At 44.6% G+C, this 26096-nt stretch overlaps 1 protein-coding gene across 5 annotated transcripts in view; it reads right to left on the bottom strand.

Moving 5' to 3' along the window:
- The window catches only part of ITGA9 (integrin subunit alpha 9), a 354859-nt gene that overhangs the window by 133751 nt on the left and 195012 nt on the right, over positions 1 to 26096 (bottom strand). For all 5 annotated transcript variants that reach the window (XM_036868321.1, XM_036868322.1, XM_036868324.1 and 2 more), the window contains exon 18: positions 2851 to 3001. In XM_036868321.1, coding sequence (XP_036724216.1) covers positions 2851 to 3001 — 151 coding nt within the window. The remainder of the gene's footprint in view (positions 1 to 2850; positions 3002 to 26096) is intronic.

The following is a 26096-nucleotide window of genomic DNA, read 5'->3' as shown; positions in this document are numbered from 1 at the left end:
CTGTTGTTCTACTATCTGATCATTTGCTGGGTTCATTTTTTTCTTGAATTTTACTAAAAACAAAAGCAGATGCTCAGTAAAATTTACTTTTGTTTTCTATTAATAGTCTTTTAAAAGGTATGCTTTCCCTCTGTATGTGGAGGTATACTTATCTTACTTAATGTGCTAGAACCTTTTTGTAGGGCCCATGTTGGTTCTGGTAGGTGGATCATGGTGGGTGGGCCCTCTCCTGTCTCCCTCATTACCCACCTGCGTGCCATTAAAATCTTGCTCTGAGCTGAGTGATGCCATTTATATTCCCCAGTTGCTTAACTTTGCTTAAAGTTGTGGTTGTAGTCACAGGAAGGGAATTTTTTTCTCTATTATTCCTTCTCCTGCTACACTGAGGGCCATCTCACCCAGCTTTTCTAGCCAGTCCTGCCTCTGCAGCAGCTGCATGATATAATGTCTCTGTGCCCTCCCACCTTTACTGGACTAATGCCCACCACATCCTGAAGGGCCCCTGATACCCTGTCAACTTTCTGCCAAATTGAAACCTAGTGTCCCCTGTGCCAAAGGTTTTAAAGGTTGCTGGGACTCAATGCCAAAGAGATAAAAATGTGCTCTCATTGGCTCCATAATCAGTTACAGTAGCCAGTGACACATCTGTGTCCTTCTCAGGTGCATCGTCCTTGACTGACCAGAGTCCCCTCGTCCAGGATGTTGGGGAGGCTACTCACCACCGCCCCCAGTGGTCAATGATGATGACAGGGTGGAAATGGTGCTCCCCTTCCACTTCAAGGGGGGACAATTCTGCTGAGTGATTTATGCTCTAGGACATTCCCCCACCTCTTTCCACCCCACAACCCAGACCAAGGCTGGATTTTACACCCTTACTCAGCCCTTTCTGCCCCAACCTGCTTCCCTCACTTCTTTTCTCCTGAGAACATTCCTCCAATAAATCAGGTGCACCTGGATCACATGCAGTAAGGAGGGAATGGGAAAATGTATGTAAAATCCGTGGTGTGTAACACATGGTCAATAAATGCTACCTCCCATTCCCCAAATAATTATAAGATTAAGGATATAACCATTTGCTCATACTAATCTCTGTAGAAGATATTCATCATAATATTATTTAAAAGAGAATAAAATTGGAAATAATCTAAATATCCAATAGTAGGAATTCATAGGCAATCCATACTATATCCTATGATAGACTATTATACAGTCTCCAAGCCAAAAAGAAAAACATGGTGAAGGGAAGTAAAGCAAGATGCAGGAGGCTACTTAGTTTATAAATTATACCACCAAGTCCTATGTACTAACAGAGTGGGGCAAGCTCTGAGCTTCCTAGCAGACAACAGAGACAACGAAGCTTAGTTCGTTATAAGGATGACTGTGTCCACAGATATGAACAAGCCAAAATGCTCTGGAAAAGCAAAGTTATTCCTAATTCTGAGACAGAGAGGAAGTTCTCCCATGGGTCCTGAGTGACAGGAATACATTCAATGTGATGACCCAGTCACCAGCCACATCCTCTTAGTTACCATAAAGGTGAGTTCCACAGGTCTGGTCCCTGAGTGAACCCCTCTCCCCCCATCCACCCTCCTACGCCCCACAAGAAGACCCATCACAGCACATGACATTCTGTAAAAGAGATTCAGTGCACAGCCAGGTAATAGAACCCTGAAGATTCTTGGCTCCCTCTGGACTGGGCTTAAATCAGGGACAATTTTGGGGGTGTAGAAGTGGCTGGAAAGCATGCCCTTCTTGCATTCAGTGCCTCTGTGGCCTCCCCTACCCTGGAGCTCCAGAAGCTACGGAGCATAAGGGAGTCTGAGATGACCTCTTGGGACGTTCTTGAAGCACCTTTCAGGATGTCTCCATATGCCCCAGCTGCCCCCTAAGCCGGGCAGGGTTGGCACAGTCCTGTCCAAACAACTGAACCTAGCAGGACCTGTGCCTGGACAGAGGCTGCCCACCGCCCGAAGGCACACCAAGCGCTCACCTGTGGGCAGGGCCAAGGTTTCCCTTGGAAAGGGATTCTGGCTCCATTTTTACACAGACATCAAGGCGCTGCAGTTCAAATCTGTGAACACTTTGAAAAGCTGCAAAACTTCCCATTGGAACAGCTGCCCACAGTCAGACAACCACCAGGTAGAAGACGGTCTATCCGAGTCCACTCATTCCTCCTGCCTCCTACGGTTGAGACCCATTACTCTTTCTTCCCCAAAGTGGTTCACTGAGGGGGATTATGGGACCAGAGAGAAACCCAGCTCCTTTTTCCTTTCTGAGTCATGCTATTTAAACATCAATCATGCAAATAAATTAAATCGCTCTTTAAAACTCACTCAATTCATGGAAATAATTTAATTTCCTCAATTCACTAAAATATCTCAGGACTAAATCAATATGCCAAAGCAGAGGCAGATGTTCATGACCCTCGAATGGAAAACATCAAGGGCATCATTGGTGATAACGCGCATGATAAGCAGTGATCTGTTCTCATTTCCTTCTGGTTTTTCACAACAACTACTGACCTACAGTGGGAATACTCCAGAACATGCGTGTGCTGCAGATGATGACTGTATCATCTCAGAGAAGGGGCCAGACATAAAATTGTGCAGAGAGGGTTTCACAAGAGAGAAGGGATGGGAAACAGTGTGAGATATGGATACGGCTCTGATGCACCGTGGGTATTTACGGTTTCTTCTTTGGCTTTACCAACAATGCTTTCTAAGTTCAGGAGGAAAAAATTATAATAATTCCAAACGATCCTCCACATAAAGGAATAATCTCTGCAGAATCACTGCATATTCCAAGGTACGATGAAAGTCAGCAAATGCACTAGATGTGGGTCCTTCTTACCTTCTGCCACATGTTGATGAAGAAGAGCTCCCGGGAAACGTTGAAGGACACGTTGGCATCATAGGCATCGTCCCCGAGGTTGGAGATGGAGATGTTTAGGGAGATATTCTTCACAGCCCCCAGAGCTAGATACGGGGTTCTGTCATCAACACTGCAAGGAAAAATGAACAGCAATGAAAAGTTTTCACTGAAAGCTTTCTGAAGCTTTCACTGATATAACATGAGGCATCAGGGGATAGCTGAGAGTGGGGGCAGAAACTCTACTGGGATCAGAACCACAAGTCCCAGGAAGCCCAGTAACTAGCCATGCGTCTCGGGGCACTCAGTCAGCCCCCATGGGCCTCAGCTTCATCATCTAAGCATGGGGAGTTCTATGGTCCTGTGTTGCCTAACTCACTAAGCTGTCCTGTGGCTCATGTGAAATTTAGTGCATCCAACTTGGAAAATTATAAGACATTTAATAACCTATACATGGAATTTGGTCATATAGTAATTCATTCAAATATTTCTGAGCACCTACTACATGCCAATCACTACTCTATGTGCTAGAGAAAGCAGTGAACAAAAGAGAGTTCTTGCCTTCCTGTAGCTTCAAGGAGACAAAAAACACATACACAAAGAAGTAAACATACAGATCAGATTGTGATAAGAGCAACAGAGAAAACTTACAAAAGGTAAGAAGGATAGAGGACACCAGATTTGGAGGGAGAGTGGGGTGCAATTTTAAATAGGCTGGTCAGGGAAGCTTCACTGATGAGGTGACCTCTCAGTAGAAATCAGAAGAAAGAAAGAGAGCAAGATACCCAGATATCTGGGAACTAGCAAAGGAAAAGTTGTGTCTGGTGTATTCAAGGGCAGCAAGTAGACCCGTGTGGCTGGAGAGGAGTGAGTGAGGGGCAGCGTGGGAGGAAATGGGCTTAGAGGTGAAGGGAGTGGGGGTGGGCAGACCATGCATTGTGGGCCATCCCTAGGCCCATGGTTTGCCTCTGAGACAGGAGCTCCTGCAGGTCTCTGAGCAGGGCATGGTGTGACCTGACTTCAATGTTTAAAGGCTCACTGGATGTGATGTGAACAGTCTGGAGTGAGTGGTTGGTGGGGGGAAGGAGAGAGCCTGGTTTGAAGGTTCTTGTAATAATTCAGGTGTAAGAAGATGGCAGCCTAGACCACAGTGGTGGAAGCTGAGGTCATATTCTGGATGTCTCAAAGGTTGTGCCAACAGATTTTGCTTATGGATTGGATGAAGGGTGTTAGGGAAAGAGAGGAGTCATGGCTCCTCTCTTTCCTCTCTTTCTTGCATAGGTTGCAAGGATTTCAGATTTAATAACGTGAAGGGAAGAGGGGTCACTTATTGAGATGGGAAAGACCATGGGTATAGAAGGTCAGCAGAGAAAATCCAAATGCCTATTGGATTTTTAAGAAGAGATGCTGAGATAGTTGAATGTAAGGGTCTAGAGGTGGAAGGAGGGGTCAGGGTTGGAGATAGGCATTTGGGTGGACTAGAAATGATCAATAGGGAATGCATGTAACTAGAGAAGAGGGTCTCATGTTTAGGAGCTAAAGATGACGAGGAGCCAGCAAAGGAGACTGAAAAAGAATGGCTAAGGAGATGAGAGGAAAACCAAGAGAGACAGTCTCCAAGCAGCCACATGCTTCAAGAAAGGAGTAATCAGTTTCGTCAAATGTGGCAATCTAACATGAGGAATTAGAACTGGCCACTGGAATTAGCCATCTGGAGGCCATTGGTGATCTTGATAAGAACTGCTGAAGTGCAGTGACAGGGATGATCGGAGTTGGTCTGAGAGAGGTAGGAGGAGAAGAAATGGAAACAATAAGCACAGCTGACTCTTTGGAGGAATTTTTCTATAAAGGAAAGCAGAGAAATAGGATTGACAGCTGGTGGGGGAAGTGGGCTCAAGGGAATTGTTTTTTTCTTTTCAGATGGGAATTATCATGGCATATTTACATGATCACAGGAAGGATCTACTAGACAGGGGACAATTAATAAAGACATGACAGGGCACAGTTGCTGGATGGCCTGGTGAACAAACGGAGGGGCTGGCCTCAGCTGGTACGAAGTGAGAAAGTGGAGCGCATGGCCCAGATGCATCAGTAGAAGGGTGGTAGGAACAAATGAAAGTTCCCCTGTGATTGCTTCCACTTTGCAGTGAAATAGAAGCAGCGTCAAAGACTGGGAAGGGAAGGGGGAGAGGGGAATGTTTGAAGGGTGAGGAGATGGAGGGAAATGGCAGCCCAGGAGAGCGGGGGAGTGAATGGACCATCAATGGGATGAGGATGATGGTGGTGAGGATGATGACAAGGATGAAGATGCACATGAGGCTGAGGATTATTAGATAATGTGAGTTTTGGACAAAATAAATTCACACTGGAGGCCGATCTTTGACTGGCCAGCCAGTTAGTGGCAGATGTGATCAAGCATATGAGGGTTTGAGTAATGGACAGTTGTTACTTTTGGCCACTCAGCATCCTGACACGTTTTTGTTTGGGGGGAATCTCAAGAGAGGTGGAAGAACTATCAGCGGAAAAGGGGCAGACCCTCCCTCTGCCCTCCTCTTGGTCATTCAAGTGTGGGCACTTAACTAAGTGCAGTCACATGATCTAAGGGTGGTCAAGTGGCCTCAGTGTGGGGGGTGGATGCTGCCAACTGGGGCCACGAATTTTGAGGGCTGCCCAATGACACCAGGGCCCTCTGAGATCATCTGAGGTGGTTGCAGAGGAGTTGAGAGCCCAGGGTTGGCATCCTGGGCTAAGCCTTGCCTCTCCCTCCTGCCTAGGCTCTGAACCAACCCATATCCTTCCAATAAATTCCTTTTCCACTTAAATTAACAAGCACATGTTTATTGTTGTTTGCAACCATTAATACAGCATGAAAGAGAAGAGAACTCTCCAAAATCTCAGTAGGCTATAAAACTTTGAAATATGCATTTTTGTGGGGGAGGGGATCATCATTACCCATCCATGAAGAGAGGACCTCACTTTCCTGCATGCCTGGCACGTCAACAAGAATAACGTGCAATGAAAGATCTGATGGCCTTGTCTTTGGAAGCAAGAGCTCTGAGGATCCAAACAAGATGTGAAAAATTAACTTGGAGAAAAGTTTCAAATTCTTGAATGGCCTCCAGTAAATGAAGACCCTGACCTCAAGCTATTGTGGCAATTATTTATTATTGTTGGCCATTTTCATTTTAAACAATTGATGGGTTATTTCTGTCCTCCTGTTTGCTTTTGTAAGATTAAAGAAGTAATCCTCAGGCCTTGAAGAGTTATGAGAGAGCATTAGCTTTGCGTTATCTCAAGAAGGAATTGCCTAAGCACCCACAAGTAGCCTCAGAAAGTATCCATAGTTTCCAAATGAAATATTAAGCAGAGAGACAAGACAGAAAAGCCCAGGACCATGGGGCAGGGGCTGCCTGCTCACTCCAGTTTTGTCATTCATGTGATCAGCTTCCTTCCCTTGTGTGTAAATGGCAAGGGATCAGGCCAGGGATGTCTAACCTTCTGCCAGCCCCTAAAGCCTCTGTCACTTAATCAGGCAGCAAGGTCACTCCCAGGTTTTCAAAGTCAAGTAAGGCAAACATGGCTCTATGATTAAGGGAAGCCAGGGACCTTCCAGGGCTGAAAGCAAACTCAGACGTTTTAACAAAAGAAGCCTCAAAGCTGTTTTCACACTTTCTTCACATCTAAAAATCCACGTACAAAACAGTACATCTCTGCTTCCAAAGCTATTCTTAGAAATGAAATGCAATGTAGTTTGCCTGGTGCTGGGTACTTTCAAACAAGTTGTCCTGAAACCTGCAACAGCATGACAGCATGAAAGGTTCTTGACGTCAGCTGTATTTTTAGAGATGAGGAAATCGAGATGCAGGGAGATAAGGTGGCCAAGTTGCTGAGCTTAGAACTCAGTGCCTACTGTGCCTTCAAAGCCCGTCCCTCTCCACCGTTGCCTGCGTTCTCCAGCCCCTTGCCTGTCACACCCTTAGGATGCCCTTTCTGGTCTCCCGTCTGGGTGAAATAAATCTCCCTATTATGAGCTTCTTCAGCCCCGGGGCTCCACCAGCCCTTCATGGCATTTCCCAAGGTTGTCATGACACATTTATTTGTGTGGCTGTTTGATTAAGGATGATCTCTCTCCCCACTAGGATCTAGGCACCAGGGGGCAGGGACTTCTGTCTGGTTTTGCTCATCATTGAACCCTCAGGGATAGAATGGTGCCTGGCACATAGTAGGTGCTCAACAAACCCTTGCTGAATGAATGAATGGCATGCATGACCTCCCCACAACAGATCATGAGTTCAACCTTCACATTTACAGGTGAAGATGCTGAGCCCCCCACAGGGGAGCCCCCTCTGATCAAGGTCACTGGGCCATGGAGGTGCTGAGCTGGAGCTGGTGCCAAACTTCCTTCATCATGAAGGCTGTCTGAGCTACAACTCTTATATAATCTCCAGCTCAGCCAGGAAGGGCTTTGGCAAGAAATGTCATTTAATGACATCTGAAAAAAACAGGATTCCGTGAAGACCAACCTCTCGGACGGGACTGCTAAAAGAATAAAACAATGAGGCACAGTGTTTTTGTGCCAAACATTTCACAGGTGCTTTCTGATTTATTGAAGAACAATCTTTCTAATTTTCAAGGCATTTTAGTCCCTGAGAAATTTTCCCATTAATTCTAATTTGATTTTGCAGTCTTTTAAGTGGGTCAGATTTCTATGTACACCAATGACTCTGGTGTACTTTTATATGAAAAGCATGATTAGTCACTAACATAAGGTACAAACTGTACAGTTTCTATAAAGTTTATCTTACAGCACACATACAGCCTGCTGGAAACATCTTGCTCATGTTTTATCAAAAATAATAAATATAACTGTCCTAATACATCTTACAGCAGCTGTTTGTGAACATGTTGGGTTTATATTGAAGTTTAGCGCCAATTCATTCAATACTCCAAATGTCAGATGCTGCTACTGGCGTCTTGGTGGCCGTGTGGTACCTGAGGATCACTGTAGAAACTGTACTTTGACCTCACTCATTACTGTACATTAAAAACACATACCAGGGGCTTCCCTGGTGGTGCACTGGTTGAGAGTCTGCCTGCCAATGCAGGGGACACGGGTTCGAGTCCTGGTCTGGGAGGATCCCGCATGCCACGGAGCGACTAGGCCCGTGAGCCACAACTGCTGAGCCTGCGCGTCTGGAGCCTGTGCTCCGCAACAAGAGAGGCTGCGATGGTGAGAGGCCCGCGCACCGCGATGAAGAGTGGCCCCCGCTCGCCGCAACTGGAGAAAGGCCCTCGCACAGAAACGAAGACCCAGCACAGCCATAAATAAATAAATAAATTTTAAAAAAAAAACAAAAAAAACAAAAAAAAACACATACCATTCAAAGTTCCTTATTGGGTAAATGCAATACATTTCCATACCAAATCATCCTATGCTGAACCATTAAAGGTCACTAAAGCAAATTCTTCCTTTTCTACCATCACAGAAACAGATTTATGCACATAATTTTTTGGTGAAGATGCTAAGGAAAGAAACTAAAGCAGCTAAATTGGTGTTTAATAATTTTGTATTAGATCATTTTAGACCTTCCTTAAGTCTTAAAGATATAAACAATGACCTTATTTAAATAACTTGTGGTTATAAACTATATTTTATAGAATATAATACTTTTATTTTCTTTTGTTGCTAGTTTAAATTTAGCCTGAGTAAAGGATGCTAAGACAGGGGTTAGTCAAGCACATTCTAGTCAACTGTATTTGAGTTCACAAAACTTCCTGTTATACTGGCATTAAGATTGACATTATATTTATGAACCACAACTCTATTTGATAATGACAACTAGGATAATACTACAGGGCAGCCAAATCCACCTACTCTTCCTTTCCTGCCTTCCTCCTTCCATCCTCCCTCCCTTCCTCTTTCTAATCATTTATCCATCCATCACTTTTTAAAACTACCTTCTCAATTTAGGCACCAAGGATACAGGTTCCAGCCCTCAAGGAATTCACAGTCTAGTGGAGGAAACAAACATGTGTGACATAAGTTAATGTCAATATGTGCTACGTGCTGACCCTTAGGGATAAGGAAACATCCTTATGAGACCCTTACGAGACCCTGTATGCGACGAGAGGACAAAGAAGGGATTCTGCAGGGACAGTGGGGTTAGGGGAGGGCCATCGGGGATATTACGCAAAGCATTATCAAGGAAGTGAACCGTGAATCCTACAATTAATGGAATGATAGCCCTCTCAACAAAAATTTGGCTAAGATCGATTGTCCACACCCACACCCACTAGCTTCTCCATTCATGGAAATCATATTAAAAGGACATTGTGAAGCAGAACATGTTCTCCCATAGGAGAAATGTCAAAATCGGGGGCCGCGTTCCTGAGTAAGGATTCAGCATCCAACAAATCACAGATATCTTTAACAATGTGCCATAAAAGCAGTGACATAAATTACAGCCACTGCAATTTAAAATCATAAACAATTCCTAGTCTTAAAAATGAGCGGACATCATACAATCAGAAATGGAATTTGACAGCTGGATGGGGACTCATTTGAGTCATCATTTTGCAGATAAAGGCCAGAATTAACCACTTCCCTGAGGCCACACAGCAGATACTGGCAAAGCCAGGCAGCCCTCCTAACTCCTGGGCCAGCGATTCTCCCTGTGTGCCCATTGCTTCTCAAGTACATAAAAATACAACTAAACGGTATAAAAGTTACATAAAACTTATTTGGGTATAGGATGAGAAATGAAATCGTAGTTGCCTTCTTACCATTTAGAATAGTTAGAATACTTGCTGGTGTCATCTCTTTACAAAAGCTATTGTGAGTGCTTATTTCTCCTCTTGACAATTTTCCTTGAAATTGGTGGAGGCATTCAGGATGACTCCAGATGCCTTCAGCAGCTCTGTTGGACAATCTCCCTCTTGGGACTTCGTTGACAACTATCAGAGCTTTTCAACTATTAGTGCTTAAAATTACAAACATGAAAAAAACCACATAAAACCACAGTTGTTCATCGGATGTCTTCCTATGAGGAATATGAGCACAAGGCACCAAATAAATTGATTATTATGTGAAGGAGATGCACCATGAAGCTGATAAGACAAGTCATGCCAAAAGAACAGGTGCAGTATAAGAGGCAAGAGAAATCCAGAGCAAAGAAATCACTGTAGACTGACGTTGCTGTAAGAAGTTCCCTAAGAGATGTAGAAAATGAGCACATTTTAAAGGATGAGGAGCAAATGGGGGGACAGACAAATAGGAAGGACATTCCAAGCAGAGAAAAAAGTAAACAAAAGATAAAGGGATGGAAGTGACTCAGAAATAACATGGAAAGAGGCAGGAAAAAGACATTCTTAGCAATAACATGTGTAGGAGGACAATATTGATAGAATATGTAGGCTGTGTCCAGATTCCCATGGACCTTGAATGTTGAAGTGCTGAGTTTATCCTCTAGGCCAGTAAACTTAACAGTTATCTTGAGTCACCAATGCCAGGTGTGTTGCAAATAATTTGTTAATAAATAATAAGGCACCAAAGTGAAGGTATTGCAAAACATAGTAGGCTATGTATGGGTGGTTCTGCTCCTGTCCCTGGGCGTCTTATCACTACAGCCTCCAAGGCTGCAATTCCATCTGCCAGCATCCCCATCTTTTGCCGGAGGACCTTTTGCTGCAGGCCAGCTAAATGCCTAAGAATTAAGCCCCTGACATTCCCTGTAGCAGCCCTCAAACAATGACTGATGGGAACTGGTGTATAATTACCCCAGCTCTCTCATCTACTAAGTGAGACAACACAGTATGTTCTAGACCTATGCTGTCAGATATGGTAGCCACTGGTCACATGTGCCTTTTGAGCACTGGAAAGGAGGCAGGTCTGAATTAGTGTAAAATACACACCAGATTTCGAGGACTTAGTGCAATAAAACAAAAAAGGATTTAAAAATCTCAATCACTGCTTTAGTATTAATTACATGTTTAAATGATTTTTGATACACTAAATAAAATTTGTCACACTAGTTCCACTTTAATTTTTCAATGTGGCTACCAGAAAGTTTAAAAAGTTTAAAGCCTATTGGTCAGCACTGTTCTAGATTCTCAGCAAATTCTACGTATTGTACTTTTAACATATAATATGGTTGTCTGTAATTAATTTTCAATGGCACAGATTTGCTCATGTTACTTGCAAAGTAGAGGTCTAGGGAAAATAAACTGGGGTAAAAATAAAATTGAGTATTTAAAGACATAAAATTGATAATATTTAGCTCCTGAAATTCACTTGCTTATAAAATGCTGTAATGAATATTGTAAAATTTAAAAAAAAAAGACAAGGTGTCCCACATATGTACTTTCCTGCCCCAGAAGATAATTTTGACTTTTACCAAAATGTGATGCCCCAAGTTGTACACTGGGCAGGGGAACCTCATTGGTTACATGTGATGTGGTGGGAAAAGGAGGTAAACCACGCAGATCTAGGCCATAAGGAATGTCCTGAGTTGTCGCATCTGTGCAATGAAGGAAGAATTTATGTGCCGACTCCAGTCACTGGTTGAAGGATGATGTGGGAAAGGGAGAGCATCTATTCCCAGCACCTCTGGCCTGCTACCTGGTCTGCTACCTGGTGGGTAGAGTAGGCAGAGAGATGCAGTTCTGGGAGCCAGACGCCAGGCCACCACATAAGGGTAAAGGGATTTGACAGCGTTGACAGTGCCTGTGGTGGGGCCCTATGCCAGCTTTATGACCTGGTGAATAAGGCCTGTTTCTGGCAGGTCAGATCAGCTAATCCTGTTATCTCTGACCATCTGAAAGGGGCTCCAGGCCTTGGAGAAACCCCACTCCACTCCTTGTGATCCACATCCTGTTCACTTTCCTTCTCATGCCACTGTCACAAGGATCCACCTCAGATGCCATAGTCTCCGTTTCTTCCCATGGTTCCAGGAAACATAGGTATAGGTGACTGAACACACCCCTAACCCAGGGCTGACCGCCAATGGGTTGCACCAGGGGCGCTGTTCTGGTTGTCTATGCCTGGCGACTGCTTCTAACAGGTAGGTATGCCTGCTGTGCAGGTTGTTAACTATTTTTAATATTGTCCCTGCCCTAAACCAGTGCACCTTAAGGTAAGTCACATAGCACACCACCCTTGCTGAATCTGAGGAGTATATATTTCTGAGCTTCCCCAGTGCAATTCACTTTGGGGAGAATGACTAGGGACCAATTCGAGAAGACACAGATGGCAGCAAGCACAAATTTCTGAACCCATTTTTGCAGGGCAGGCACTCTGTAAGGGGCTGTCCTTGGCTTCCCAACCCAGGAAGGCAGCTGTCAATACCTCCAAGGCGCAAGTGTTGACACCACTTTGTCCTAGAATGTCATTATAGTGATTGGTCTTCAGCCTCTGTTCACCTCTACAGGATGAGAGTTTTTACAGTCAAGCCTACTGCTGCATTTGAGAGTTGCTTCAAAGCCCCTGAGATTCTTCATTACAGAAGCACTTGCATTCAAAGAGCCAGACTGGAGGCCTCTCCTCTGTGACACAGGCAACTCCTTAGCAATCTATACAAAACTGTATAAAAACTCATTCTCAAAATCCCAACATTTCTATGTCTCCAAAGGAAAAAGCTGCCAACATCAGCCTTTAGAGGTAAGAAGCCACTGGGAATGCCTTCACCATATTCTGTACACATAGAGTATTATGAAGGCTAAGCCATGTCCTGGGGAGTAAATGATAAAAAACATCTCCGAGTCAGACGTGGAGTGATACACACATTTTTATAAGATCAAAGTTTAGAGACTCATGGTCTTTTAAAGCTGAAAAGGACTTCAGAATTGATTACAGAGCAATCTCCTCCCTATTTTGCAAAGACATTGAGTACAAAGTGATATAAGTGACTTAGGAACTTATTGGGTAATTAGTGGTAGTACCAGTTTACCTAGTGGCAGTGCCAGGATTCAAACACACTGTATCAGTCAGGGTGCAGCTAGGAAAACAGAGTCCATGCCAGGTAGTTCACTGGAAGAGATTAAAACGGGGAACTAGGAACAAAGGTGCTAGAAGAGCCAAAAGAGAAAACAAGGGGAGATGAGGAAAACCAGAGATTAGAAGTAACTATTATCCATGAAGCTGGAGGGACTGAGGGAGGAGGTTGTGACCAGAGCTGGGACTGCCAAGAAGAGGCTGAGACCACAGAGGGGATGTAGCTATTACCAGAGATGCTGCATGAAGTGGGTGAGGTTGGGGAGAAATACCTTGACTCTTCTCCTTCTCCCTCCCTTCAACCTCTCAACAGTGCTCTCATTGGCCAAACTTAACAGGAAGCCTGTTGGCAAAGGAGCCTGGGAAATGTAGTTTTTCAGAGTCAGGCTCCTATGAACAGAGCAAAGAAAGCTGCGGAACAGATAAATGCACTACGTTTTTAGGTTCTTAGTCCCTTACTCTCAGCTTGCAATAAGTTAGGGAAGCTATCCTTTCCCCAATTTTCATGTGATGGAACTCTGGACAAGGAAACCTTGAGTCCCAGCAAGGGACTACAAAGGATTCAGTCCCCACGGGATGTTCCAGTGTAAGCTCCAAAGTTCCTCCTTCCTACAGGGATGGGAACTGTTTTTGTATTGCTGGCTCATTTTAGTTAGTTTTACTTTGTTAGTTAGTTACTTAGTTTAATTAGTTTTACTGCCTATTCCTATAGAACTCACTGAAACATCAAAGTATATAGAATCCAAATACCAATTTTCACTGCCATGAAAAGTCATTAAAGTTTCCTGATTTTGAAGATTCTAGCTATTGTGGCAAACATTTAGGAATTTATTTTATTAACTAAGACCACCAAAAAAGATATCACTTTTTTTTTTGGAAAAACATTTTTTTTGGTCTAAAGAATCACCAAGAAATGCCCAAAAAAGATACTGTACCTAAAATGTACACTTTTGAATAGATTTAAGAAATCAAATCTAACCTTGTTTTATATTTTAATATACTCTAGAATGGTAGGAGCTGTTACTTTTGCCCAACTATTCATCTTGTCCTGTGGTTATCCTACAGCTGGCCCCACATAAGCCCAGGCCAGGGGAAACTTCCTGTGGTTTACAGCCTCACCCCACAATCATCTGCTCTAACCCATTTGATGATCCTAATACCGACCAGCTCAGGATCCCCTCATTTTATACCCTGCAACCTATTTTGCTTTGTTCAAAACTCAGTGCCAGGTCAGGGACCCACCTGCTTCTCAGGTGTGTCCAACCCACATAGCTCTGTCACCACTCAGCTTCTCCTCCTGACTTTGGTTTCCCTGGATACACACCCCAGTCACCTGGCTGGGCTGCAGCTGAAACCTTGCGTCACTTACACAGGTTGTCCCAGACCCCCATCAGCATCTATATGGGCATTTGTCTACTTTCAAATACACTTAAAAAAAATCTAAACAGCAACAATCTACATTAATTAATTTCTGCTTTTGTTTTAAATCCATAACTTTAAGGAGCTTTAATATTCATATTGTTTACATCCTCAAAAACTGCATAAACCAATAATACTCTGTTAAACAGAATTTGCTATCTGTACGGGTGTAGGTTTCAACCTTCTCCAACAGTGGGCTATTATACATAGAGTTTGAGATGTGCTTCACATCTTGCCATGCTTTATAAATCCCTTCTAATCATGCAAAACAGACCCACATGGCTATTAACTCCAGACAGAGATCACGGGGCACCTCTGTAAGGCATGTCAACTAAAGTTTACAGCGGGTCAGGGAAATGATTCCTGGGAGTGAATTTCTGCTTTGAAAACCACTTATGTGAAAACAGAAATACCTCTATCTCCCTCATACGTACCCCCTTTGGATGGTTTTATGCTCATAAAGTAAGAGAAAAGTATTTACTAAGGTGATCTGAACTAAAATAGTGGTTTCCTTAGCAACATTCAGATCGTTCATGTAAATATGTGTTACTTAAAAAAAAAATAACATGTCTATATTCTCACTGATTTTGCTAGCATCAATGTGGTCCCAGCTCTGGTTCATTTAATAACTCATTTAGTTATAGAATCAGTATTTGCGTCAAAGGCTACCTTCTTTCTAACAAGGCAGACATGAGAAGCCCGAGGGCCCTCCCTGCCCCTCCAAGAAGCTTAGGCTCCCTCCTCCTGCCCCATCTGCTTAACTGTGAAAAGAACTGCTGGTTTCCAGCGAACAGAGGAATTCAAATCCTCATCAGCCTCGACTTGAGGAGTAGTTTCCGGAATCACTAAATCTTACAACATCTGGAACAAATCAGGTTCACTCACTGTAACAACTGGATTACAGACAAAGAGTACTTTGGGGGGCAGAGGAATTCCCCAAATTTGCGGGCTGCCCAGAGGTCTGACGTCATGACGGGGATGGTGTGCAGCGATGGACCTGGTCAGCAGCGGCCCAGTGCCACCCTGCACCACACACACCGCCCGTTAAACTCGGCCACAATACATTTAAAACACAAGAAGCGAACCTGCATTTCATGACGCTGGCAGGCCAGACAACTCAAGAGAGCCCAAGTCGGCAGGGCCACCGTGGTCCCTCCACAATAACTCTATCATGGCCATCATTTTTCCCTGTTTCTAGCTCAAGAACCAAATGGGGGATGTAAATGGTCACAGACAATAAAGTGTATTGAAATTACAAGCCTCCCTGATTTGGAACCTTCTTCCTGTGAGGTGAGCAGTCATAGGAGCCAGAGGAAAGTGGCTCCTCCCACCTGGGTCCCCAAAGGTAGAAACAAGAATAGACACTCCAGATGCAGCACTTCAAACAACCACATATGTGCCCATTTGTGCACAAAGTGGCTGCCACGTTCACCACGATGCCCAGTTTCTCTGCTTTGGGCCTGAAGCGTTGGTTTTCTTGAGCTCATCAAAGCTGTGATAGACAGTTACCCGTGTCTTTAACAAACCCAAACAAGCAATGAATGTTTACTTCATCACCAGCGATCACAGACGCTGGGAGCTACAGGGTCAGGGAAACACTTCCTCCAGCGGCTTCTAAGTTTGGTCCCCCGTTAAAAAAAGAGAAAAATGTATAATAATATGACACCAGCCTTATAATAAAGTCTCAGTTCTGGATATTATAATAAAAATCTTTTGTCTATTCCGGTAAGCAGAGCAAAATGTTTGTTTCTCCAACATGTATCTTTTCCCCAAATCAGGGAAAACTTCTAGAACAGGGGTTTTTAACCTGTTTTTGTCACCAGATACTCTTGGCAGTCTAGTGAAGTGAATGGACCCCTTTTCAAAATGTTTTTAAATGCATAAAATGAAAAATAGAGTTATAAAGAAACCAGCTATACAAAAATACAGTGATAACTATGTTTAAAAATATGTGGTTTATGAATATGGGTTTTTAAAATAACACTGAATAATAAGGTTTGGCGGTAGATCACATAGCTACCATAACTTTGAAGTAGAGATGAATGTGAATGATATTTTGAAATACGTGCAACATTGTAACTTGATGTGAAAATATCAGTGATTTCTATGTGTGACAGTCACAGGTCCTGCTAATGTTACTCTGTTTTGTCGTCTACATTGACAATTGACTACGATGCTAAATTTTACTTTGAAGTTAGTGAAAATAAAGCTGTGATTGTTTTCCTATCTAAATTCACAGACCCCATGAATTCAAAGTGCAGACCACCAAAAGGATATGAACCCATATCCTCAGGTTAGGAACCTGTGTCCTATGGCAGGTGAGAGCGACGGACTAACTCAGTGCTGATGAGTCACCAATGATGATGAGAGGCCAGGTGAAGGGAGGGATGGACAGCATGCTTAGCCTCCGACACCAGGAGGAAAAGGAAGACGTGCATTTCTGAAAGGTGTAGAATAAGAGATTTGTAACTGCTGTTGGTTTCCTTCATCTCAATCCTACTCTTCCAGGTCTAACCATGAGCCATCTTTAAAATCGACGAACCTGGGGAAGCTGGAGAGAGGTGCGTAAATGAGAATTTTTCTCCTTCTTGGCTCAGGAGGTTAAATGAATTGTGTTCTCCCACACAAAGAACAATTTTCTTCCAGAAAAAAAATATGAAAACTTGGGATTTCCCTGGTGGCGCAGTGGTTAAGAATCCACCTGCCAATGCAGGGGACGCGGGTTCGATCCCTGGTCTGGGAAGATCCCACAAGCCGTGGAGCAACTAAGCTCCTGTGCCACAACTACTGAAGCCCACGTGCCTAGAGCCCGTGCTCCTCAACAAGAGAAGCCACCGCAATGAGAAGCCTGCGCACTGCAACGAAGAGTAGCCCCCGCTCGCCTCAACTAGAGAAAGCCCACGTGCAGCAATGAAGACCCAACGCAGCCATAAATAAATAAATTAATAAATAAATTTTAAAATATATGAAAACTTAAAAAATGTGTCTTTTTTTTCCCTTGAAGAAACACAACTGTGGGCTGAAACAATGGCATTCACCTCTTGTTCAAATCTCATTATCACAGTAAACATTCTCAAGAAAGAGCCAGCGCTCCTGGCAAGGAAGGCTGCTCACTTCACCTGAGCAGCATGTGACTTTTATGCCCTGAGGCCTGTATCTGCCCTCGGCTCCCACATGGAGGACATTTTGCAGTGAAAGCTGTATCTCACAAGGGGCCCCTCTCTTATTATCCCTGCGTCTGGATAGTCCTCTTTAAAAACAAAGTCCTGGCGAAGAAGCAACCAGAAGTAATCCTAAAAGACACAAAGTCCCACTCACCCCCTGAAGGGACCTCCTACTCATCACTCCACAGTCCTGGTTTTTAAAAATCCAAAAACCCTCCAATTCCAAGAGGGCAGATAGAAGCCCACCGGCAACTGTTTTCCCCCACTCATATCTGATAAATACATTGAATTTGGTTTCCTTTTGAAACTCACGGTTCTGAAAAAGATTCAGACTTCCTGGCCAGGAGATCTGAGAAGGAACAGATGGTGAGGTGTGAGCTCTCCAGCATCTCAGGTGGGGTTCCCCTGGCAGCAAGGATTCGGGTGGTTGTGAGGGATGCCACGGGAAGCAGGACTGGAGTGGGGAAGAGTCTGAGCAAGTAAGACCAAGGTGGTCTTGGGTAGAGTCTAGCCTTGGCCTGATTCACAGGGGGCTCTGGAGCACAAAACACAGCACAGAGTTACTGGCACTTGAGGCAAGAGGCTGGCTTTTTGTACCTTAAATCAGCAGTCATTGGAGAGGGCTGCCCAGGATGGGTGTAACCTCTCAGGCAAGGCGACTTCCATGAGGCAAGATAAGAGGAAGGGCAGCTGTGAGCCTTGGCAGGGGACACTTAATGGCAGCTGGGAATGGGGCACCTGTACCATAAAACTATCTGGGCGTGGCACCAACAGCCTCCACCCAGCCTCATCATTTTTGGATCAAGATCACCTGGAATGGGGTCAGGGAGGAAGGCTCATAAAATCTAGACATTCTTTACCTAGTACCTTCCCTCTCATGGCAATTGCAATGAGCAGTGATTTATGGGCAGCTCATGTTCTACCTAAGCCTGTCACCTTGGCCCTGGGGGGAGGGGCGGTGACCTCTGGGGAGAAAGCCAAAGTGGTCTTTGGTTTTCCACCTACCAAGAGAAGCAGGGCCACTTTCTGATTTGCCTGAGGTTATACCAGGTGGCTCTAAACAAATTTGGGAGAGATGCTAATAAGAAGGCATGTGCAAGAAAAATATGTGTGGGGGAAGATTTACTTCAGAAAACAAAACAACTGTGCATCTTTGGAATTTGGCTTTTCTTCCAGTAACTAAGTCGCCCCAGGATGGGTGAGTCTAGCGTTTGTGGCAAGAGACCAACACCACAGTCACACAGAATAAACTGCAAAAATCTTAGCAAAAAAACCAAACCAAAACAAAAAAAACCCAACAGCATGTGGCTCCCCGTTTGCTCTTGATCTGAGAGAAGTGAAGGATCCATTTGCTACATTCTTTTGGTAAATCCTTTTCTTAGGTTGAATGTCCAGTGAGAAGGAAAGCGACAGCCATATCATTTTGGCACTGCTGGAAAGATGCTTATGCATAAAACCTCTGATGGTTGGCTCTATTTGGAAGCCAAGGAAAATATTAGCAAATAATATTTTCTTAGGTACACCTGTCAGGTAGATCCAGCCTTCCTGGGTGGCTGGGGAGCATCGTCCCAGCCTCTTCAATGGTTGCCATGGTTACCCCTCAGCTCTGTCTTCAAGGCTCCTCTACAGATTCCCCATCCTCTTACCATCCAGATGGAAAATCTTGGTTAGTATCTGCTCAGCAGGGGGAGGGCTGTCCCTGAAACCCAATATTCATTGGGATGAATCTCTGCTGCTCATGTGTGGTGGGGCCTCACACCAAGGCTGGTCCACCCTTTAGGAAACTACAAATCAGATCCTCCTAGAGATAGGAAGGTATTCCCCAAAGTCATTCCAACTAGTTAGCAGCGTGCCAGAGTGGGAGCAAGAAACAGGCTATTTAAAGACAGAGGCCACAGGTCTAATGGCTAGAACATTGGACTTGGCCTCAGGAACCTCCCAGCAGGTTTTCTTTCCTGCCACTGCTACTGAGCTTTCTTTCTGACCTCAGAAAAGTGACTCAAATCCCTGCCTATCAGCTTCTTGTTCTGCACCTGAAATGCTATGCTATCCGTGAGAACCACCAACTATGAAGAAGCTTCGAGCTGGGCTTCTTTCCACCCCGCCTGAGTTACTGTGTAGGACAGTGGAGTCGCTGTCTGTGCTCCTCCTGGGGCTGGGCTGGAGCCAGGGCTGCAGAGCAGCACAGTTGCTTGGCCCAGCTCCACCCAGGTCCCTCCTGGGATGATGGAGCGGGTAGAGGCCCGATCCTCTCTGCCTGGGATGTGCCGTGGACACTTCCCTCACCTGCCATTGCTGCTATCCTCAGGAAAACAGGAACAAAGCTCCCAGCCCTGTACCTGGCTCATGGGTTTTCACTACGGCCAAATGCCCTTCAGCAGGTGGGTGATACACAGTGCCGCTCGGGAGAGAAGGGGAAACGGAGTAAGTTGCAGACACATACAAGAGGAAATCAAGTTACCACAGTAATGGAGAATGTTAGGGGTTTGGAAATGCGGAAAGCAAGCATTCCCCGCAAGTTAGTGGAAAGAAGCCTCGGTGTCAAAAGGTAGTATGACACTCCTGCTGGAAATTCCAGAATGAATTCATCAACTGAGATTCTTTGAGAAAGTGGGTGTAGAAGACGTCGTCCACGCCCTTGCCACCCCCCTCAGACTATTTCAAATGATCTTGCTGACTTCCAGCTGCCAGTGTCTTGAATCTCTGTAGCTGAGGACCTTTCTTCAGAACCAGACCCGGCTGCTGTCTGTCACAGGCTGGAAGGGCACACCCAAACCCAGAGTAGTGCTCAACCAATGACTCTCCATAGCTGGTGTACAAGCACCCCAGCCCCTTCACCCCTCAGAGGCAATAATTTTAAGCTGTGTGCTTCCCACCGTTCCCTAGCGTTTCCCTGCAGGATGAAGATCCAGTATCCCCTACAGCAGCGGGGTATGATGGGCTGATTGGTAGCCTTTCTCTATTCACATCCTTTGTCTTATGACACACAGCTCCTCCCAGCGGTAAGCAGAGTTTATTTCCCCATCCCTTGAATCTGGCTGGCCCTGTGACTTTGCTTTGGCTAACAGAATGTGGCAAAAAGTGAAAACAGACCAGTTCTATAATAGGTCTCATGAGGCCTTGTGCACTGTGTTCTAGATTTTGGACCCCCAAACAGAGACACCTAGCCAACATGAAGTTGGCTGCAGGTCCATGAGGGAGCCCAGGAGACCAGAAGACCCAAACAGATGAGCCACAGAATCTGGAGTTAAATAAATGGTGGGTTTTCCGAGGCATGAAGTTTGGGGTGATTTGTTACATAGCAATAACTAACTGATACACAGGTGTATGGTGCACCCTATAGGCAGGCTTCCCTGTAAACTTCTTTACTCCTCTACCTTTGTTCCCTGCACTCTCAAATTTAGTCTCAAATCCTTGTCTCAAGGTATGCTTTGGAGAGGACTCAAACTCAGACAGGGTGGGCCTCTTCCCTTGTGCTTCCAGGGAACTCCCTCATGTTCCCATGATTATAGTGATCACAGTGAATTATAATTACTGTTTTCATGTGTGTTTCCCCTTCTAGACCAAGAGCATCGTGTGCAGTAGTTTGTCCCTATCTGTTTTCACCAAGCCTGGTACATCCATGGCAAGTGCTCCATCGATATCTGCCATATAAATGAATACACCAGCAGTGTATCACTTCTTGTCAGTTGAGTAGAAGTATTCTGGAAAAGTACTGCACCCTTCAATACCTCTTCCAGTGTGTGAATGGCTCTTTGTTTGCCTTACTCTGTTGGTCACCTTCCCAGGGGGTTACATCTCACCCTCCGCCTAGGTAACTCCAACAGAAGGACCACCCACACACCCATTCATCCTTGATGTGGTCCTGAAATGTGGGGGAGACACCTACTGCCTCCCTAGGGAACCCCCATCAGAGCAAGGTAGAGAGGAGAGTGAGGATGAGGAATCCTACTCTCATTCAAAAGGTTCTATTCATTGGAGCATTTCACCTTTCTTTCAAGAACATACCTTTGAAAAAAACCATTCCTATTTCCAGAGATTCCAGAAACAGCCACTACAAAAGCCAGCTGCTCCTGATCAACAAACTTCTGCACTTTTTTGTCCCAGATTTTGGAAAGACAGTGGAGGAAAAAAAATAAATAATGAATCACATGGCTAATATTCTGGTAAGGGCAAAAGTTTTCCAAGATTCTGATCAGCTCCCACTCATCTTCCTTCATAAAATAATAATAATAATAGTGATGATATTACATTTGAGGAAACTGCTGACATGCCAGCCACAAGCTCACGGTCAAATCTGAGGCCCTCCAAGGAGAGAAAAATCCAGCCTACATGTATTAAGAATAGCCTGACTCCATGCTTGGACCACCATTTTGGCCCAGCAGGACTGGTGTCTGTGGTCTCCAGCGAGAAAAGCTTTTGAACAGCGCCTCACATGTCAGACAGCACAGGGGAAGCATGACTGGGGATGGATGGGAGGCATCTTTGAGGATGGATTTTTTTACCCATCCACCTCCTTTCTGAATTGGGGCTTTTCACACAGAGGAAGACTTTTCCCCCAGCTCCCCAGCCTTGGTCCTTCTGGTCCAGAGCCAGCCTCAGCAACTGAGGCCAGTGTACTGGAAGAGAGCAGGATGCAGAATTGGACACTCCCAGCTTTAATCCCCACCCCCAGCCCCGACCACCATGAGCCCTTGAGCAAGTCACCTGCCTCCCTAAGCCTCTGTGTCCTCCACACTGAAAAGAGTGTAATAATACTTACTTCTTAGTGTCACTGACCGGATTAAATGAAATAATAATGCTAGCTCTCATCTACTGAGTGCTTACTATATGCCAAGCTTTTGGAAGCATGTTTTAATTCGTTAAGTACTCAAAACAACTTTAATAATGTGTTGCTATTATTTCTCCCATTTTACAGAAGAGGAAACAGAGGCACAGAGGTATGAAGCAACTTGCCCGAAGCTGTGCAGTTGTGCAGACACTACAGTGGACTATAGTACCTAGAGTCCTAGTATAGGGTACCTAATACATGACGGGAACTCAATAAACAGGGGTCTCTTCCCCTTCATAAAAGAAGACAACTTTACTTCTACGCTATACTATGCAGTTGATGATTTTGGTCACTGTACCATTTTTAGGAAGGTGAACGATTTGTTTCAAACTCTAAATGGCGCCCTGGGTATAGTGATCCTCCTCTTGAAGGCTGGTTTTTCATGGATGGAGCCACCCATCTCCCAGCCAAGCGTTTTGGGAAATGCACTTGGTCCCCCACCCACACCACAAAAATAGCCTTACTAAGGCTACTACCAGAAGACCATTATATGTGGCCAGTAGATGGTTCTTCCAACTTCATAAATATTCTTACTGTGCCTTTTTACCTCCCTTAAGAGTTCTTTCATTATTGGAGTTGGCTAGCCAGAAGGCACTGAAATTTCCACTGGTCTCCTATAGGATGCATCAAAGAAAAAATTTTTTTAACTTAACTGCCATAGTGTGTATTTCTCTTTTCTTTATCTTAATCACATGTGATATATTCTTAGGTACTGTGAGTAGTCAGACAGATGAAACAAAACATAGTCGCGTCATTTTACAAATGGAATTTTCAGTCCTGTTTAAAGAAACTAAACAGCTTCATCCTTATCCTTGGACATTTTGGAAATGGTGTGTTCTGGAACGAGGCTCAAGACCATTAAAAACTGTAGACTTTTAATTGAAGAGTTGGTTGTTTTAAAAGACAACAGGCCTGTCAGAATTCATGCTCTCTGGAGAGAAAAATAAAAACATCCGTGAGTCCCAGTCACAGACAGCATTTCCTGGCTTGATCCCTGGCCACTCGAGGTGACCCAATCACTCCCAGATATCTTTCCCTCTGTTTTCTCAAGACAAAGGCTCCTCAGTCTATGGGTACTTTGGCTGCTTCCCACCACAACACCTTGTACTGTGCTGTCTACCCTGTTGTCAGAGGGACTTCTCTCTGTTACCCCTTGGCTTCAACCTTATAGTACAGTGGATGACAGCCAACAGGAGAGCTAGGCTCTAAAGACAGCACAAAAGGCAAAAATTCTGTCCAAATTGTCCTTCTGAAGCCCTTGGGGAGGCACCACGGTGGAGATCAACACAATATCTCTCGTAAGCCCAACCCTGCCCAAGGTGCTCCTGCACTGAGACCAAGGGCGGCCACTCCATGGACCTGAGCCAGGGATGCAGGAACTGAGATGCTAGAGAGAGTAACTGACTCAAAACTCAAGCTGGACCGTACTTTCACTCAGTGGAATAGAGAACCCAATGACCCACAGCATCTAAATCTCAATCCCCACCCCCACTCCTCTCTCCCTACCCCTTCAGTGTGCCTACCCGCATTCTTATTAGGTTAAATCCATTCATGCTACAATCCTGCTATACCTCCACTGGCTTCAGGATGAAACCCAAACTCATAGGTGTGTCACAATACAGTGTTTCTCTCTCTCTCATCTCTTACTGTGTTCTCCTGGCCTGTGTTCAGTATTTTGGCCATAAACATCTTTGCCACAAGCATTTTTGCAGCAAATATTTTTGCCACATAACCAATTGACCATAAGGCAATTTTGCCATAAAAGATAAAAGAACTGGTTGATTTATATTACATAAATCTTAGCACTCGTAACACTCTACACAGTGACAAGGAGACAGGCAGTCTTAAAGCAGTGGATGAAAACAACTACATATGTCGACTTGATTGGAAACACGGTGATAAAACTTACTGGAAGTATGAAATAAAAGAGGGTAAAGCCAGACTGCATACTCTACTAGAAAATGATAACATATCAGTTTGCAAATCCTTCGGATATTTGAAGGTGGAGAGTTGAACCCACATTTCCCATGAACTTTGGAACATCAATCAATGAACATGTGACAAGATGCCAGGAACACACAACAGTGTAGAGGCTTTCACAACACAAAGCTCAGTTACAAATGTGCATCTCAGTATTTGGAAACTGATCCCTCTCTTAATGGAGGAAGAAATCTTAGCAAAAAAGAAAAAGTGTGACGCTGAATGGGAAAACGAATCACATTTTAAATGTATTCAAATATTTTGTATTTTGCAATAAAGTCTTTAAATCTTCATTATTCATTTTTCATGTTTCATTATGTCCTGTTTAATGATGCTCTTTTATTTTTTATCTTTTACAGGAGAATTGCCTTATAGCCAATTAGTTACATGGTGAAAATGTTTGCAGCAAAAACTCTTGTGGCAAAGATTTTACAGCAGAGAAGCTCATGGCAAAAATACCTCCTGACCGACTCCTTCACTCCAGATGCCTGCAGATCTGCATGGGAATCCTGCCCTCCACGCCTCTGTGCCTCTGCTCACATTTTCCCTCTGCCCCAAATGTCTGGACGCATTGTCTTTAATTCCTCCTCTCGGAAGCTGTTCCAGGGCCCCATGATGACCCATCTACCTCTCTTCCAGCACTGACCAGGCACTGACAGCACCCAGCTGTCCTCTCCCACCACACTGGGCATCCTGGGAGAGAGGGGCCCACATTTCTTCCCTGCCTTGAACAATAAAGAAATGTACATCCCATCCCTGGCAGTAATGAATCAAGAAAGTTACACGATAACCAAAACAGCTCACTTCTGGTTCAAGCTACCAAGCCTTCCTTTGTCAACCAAGTTCAGACCTTGGCTTCCATGAGCAGTTTACTGACTGTGCCTTCTCTCTCTCTGTGCCTGGCTCTGTGCAAAGATCTGGGGAAATTCAAAGTAATTTAAACCCTGGGCTTGGTTTTGTATCTCTACTTAGCCAATTACCAGTTAATGTTTCTCTGATGGCTCCCTTGGGGACATTTATGGGCCCAAGAATATAATGAAGGTTTGTTTAATGGGGGATCCAGCCAAAAGGCTATTTTGAGAGACCAAGGGGCCTCCTGGGAAATAACTCATCCTAGGGAGATGCTCAGAGCTTTGGTCCAAGGACGTTACTTTGGAGATTTGGAAAATCTCCTCCCGCAATCTCTAGGTCTCATGTCTGAGTTGTAGGAAGATGGAATTGCAAGGAAGGCTGAAATAGTCCTGAAAATTATAAGGCACCAGGAAAGCGACACAGAGACCCTGTTCTTTACATGGTAGAATAGATTGCATTATGGTTCCAGTTTTCACCCCTCCCTAAATTTGCCTCCTTTGCTGTATGACTGCAGTTCTCCTCACTAAAAGGGCACAGAATAGTTCCCAGTCCCTCGACTTTGAGACTGGTTATATGACTTGCTGTGACCAGTAGAATAAGGCTGAAGTAAGAATGCACCAGCTCTGAACCTAGGCCTTGAGAGTTATCACATGTTTCTGCTTGCCCTCTTGCACCGGTGCCATGCCATGAGAAGAATACACCTAGGCTAGGACACTGGTTCCAGCAGGACTGTGAAAGACACATGAAGCAGAGCTGAACTGGGTCACCTGGGCCTAGCTGAGATCCACCTACCCTCTGTTGAACCCCAGATGCATAAGCAAGTCAACCAAGATCCAGTTGAATCCAGCCTGGACCAGCCAACTCTCAGCTGACCTGCAGTTCCAGGAGAATAAATGATTGCTGGTTTAAGCCACTGAGTTTTGGCTAGTTTGTTATACAGCACGTTCTTGTGGTTCTAGCTAGCTGATACATACGGGAGTCTGGGCCCTGGCCA

This window comes from Balaenoptera musculus, chromosome 11, assembly GCF_009873245.2.
Source record: "Balaenoptera musculus isolate JJ_BM4_2016_0621 chromosome 11, mBalMus1.pri.v3, whole genome shotgun sequence".
Classification (NCBI taxonomy): Eukaryota; Metazoa; Chordata; class Mammalia; order Artiodactyla; family Balaenopteridae; genus Balaenoptera; species Balaenoptera musculus.
Note: the sequence above shows the minus strand (reverse complement) of the source record. Positions and strands in the feature narration are given on the sequence as shown.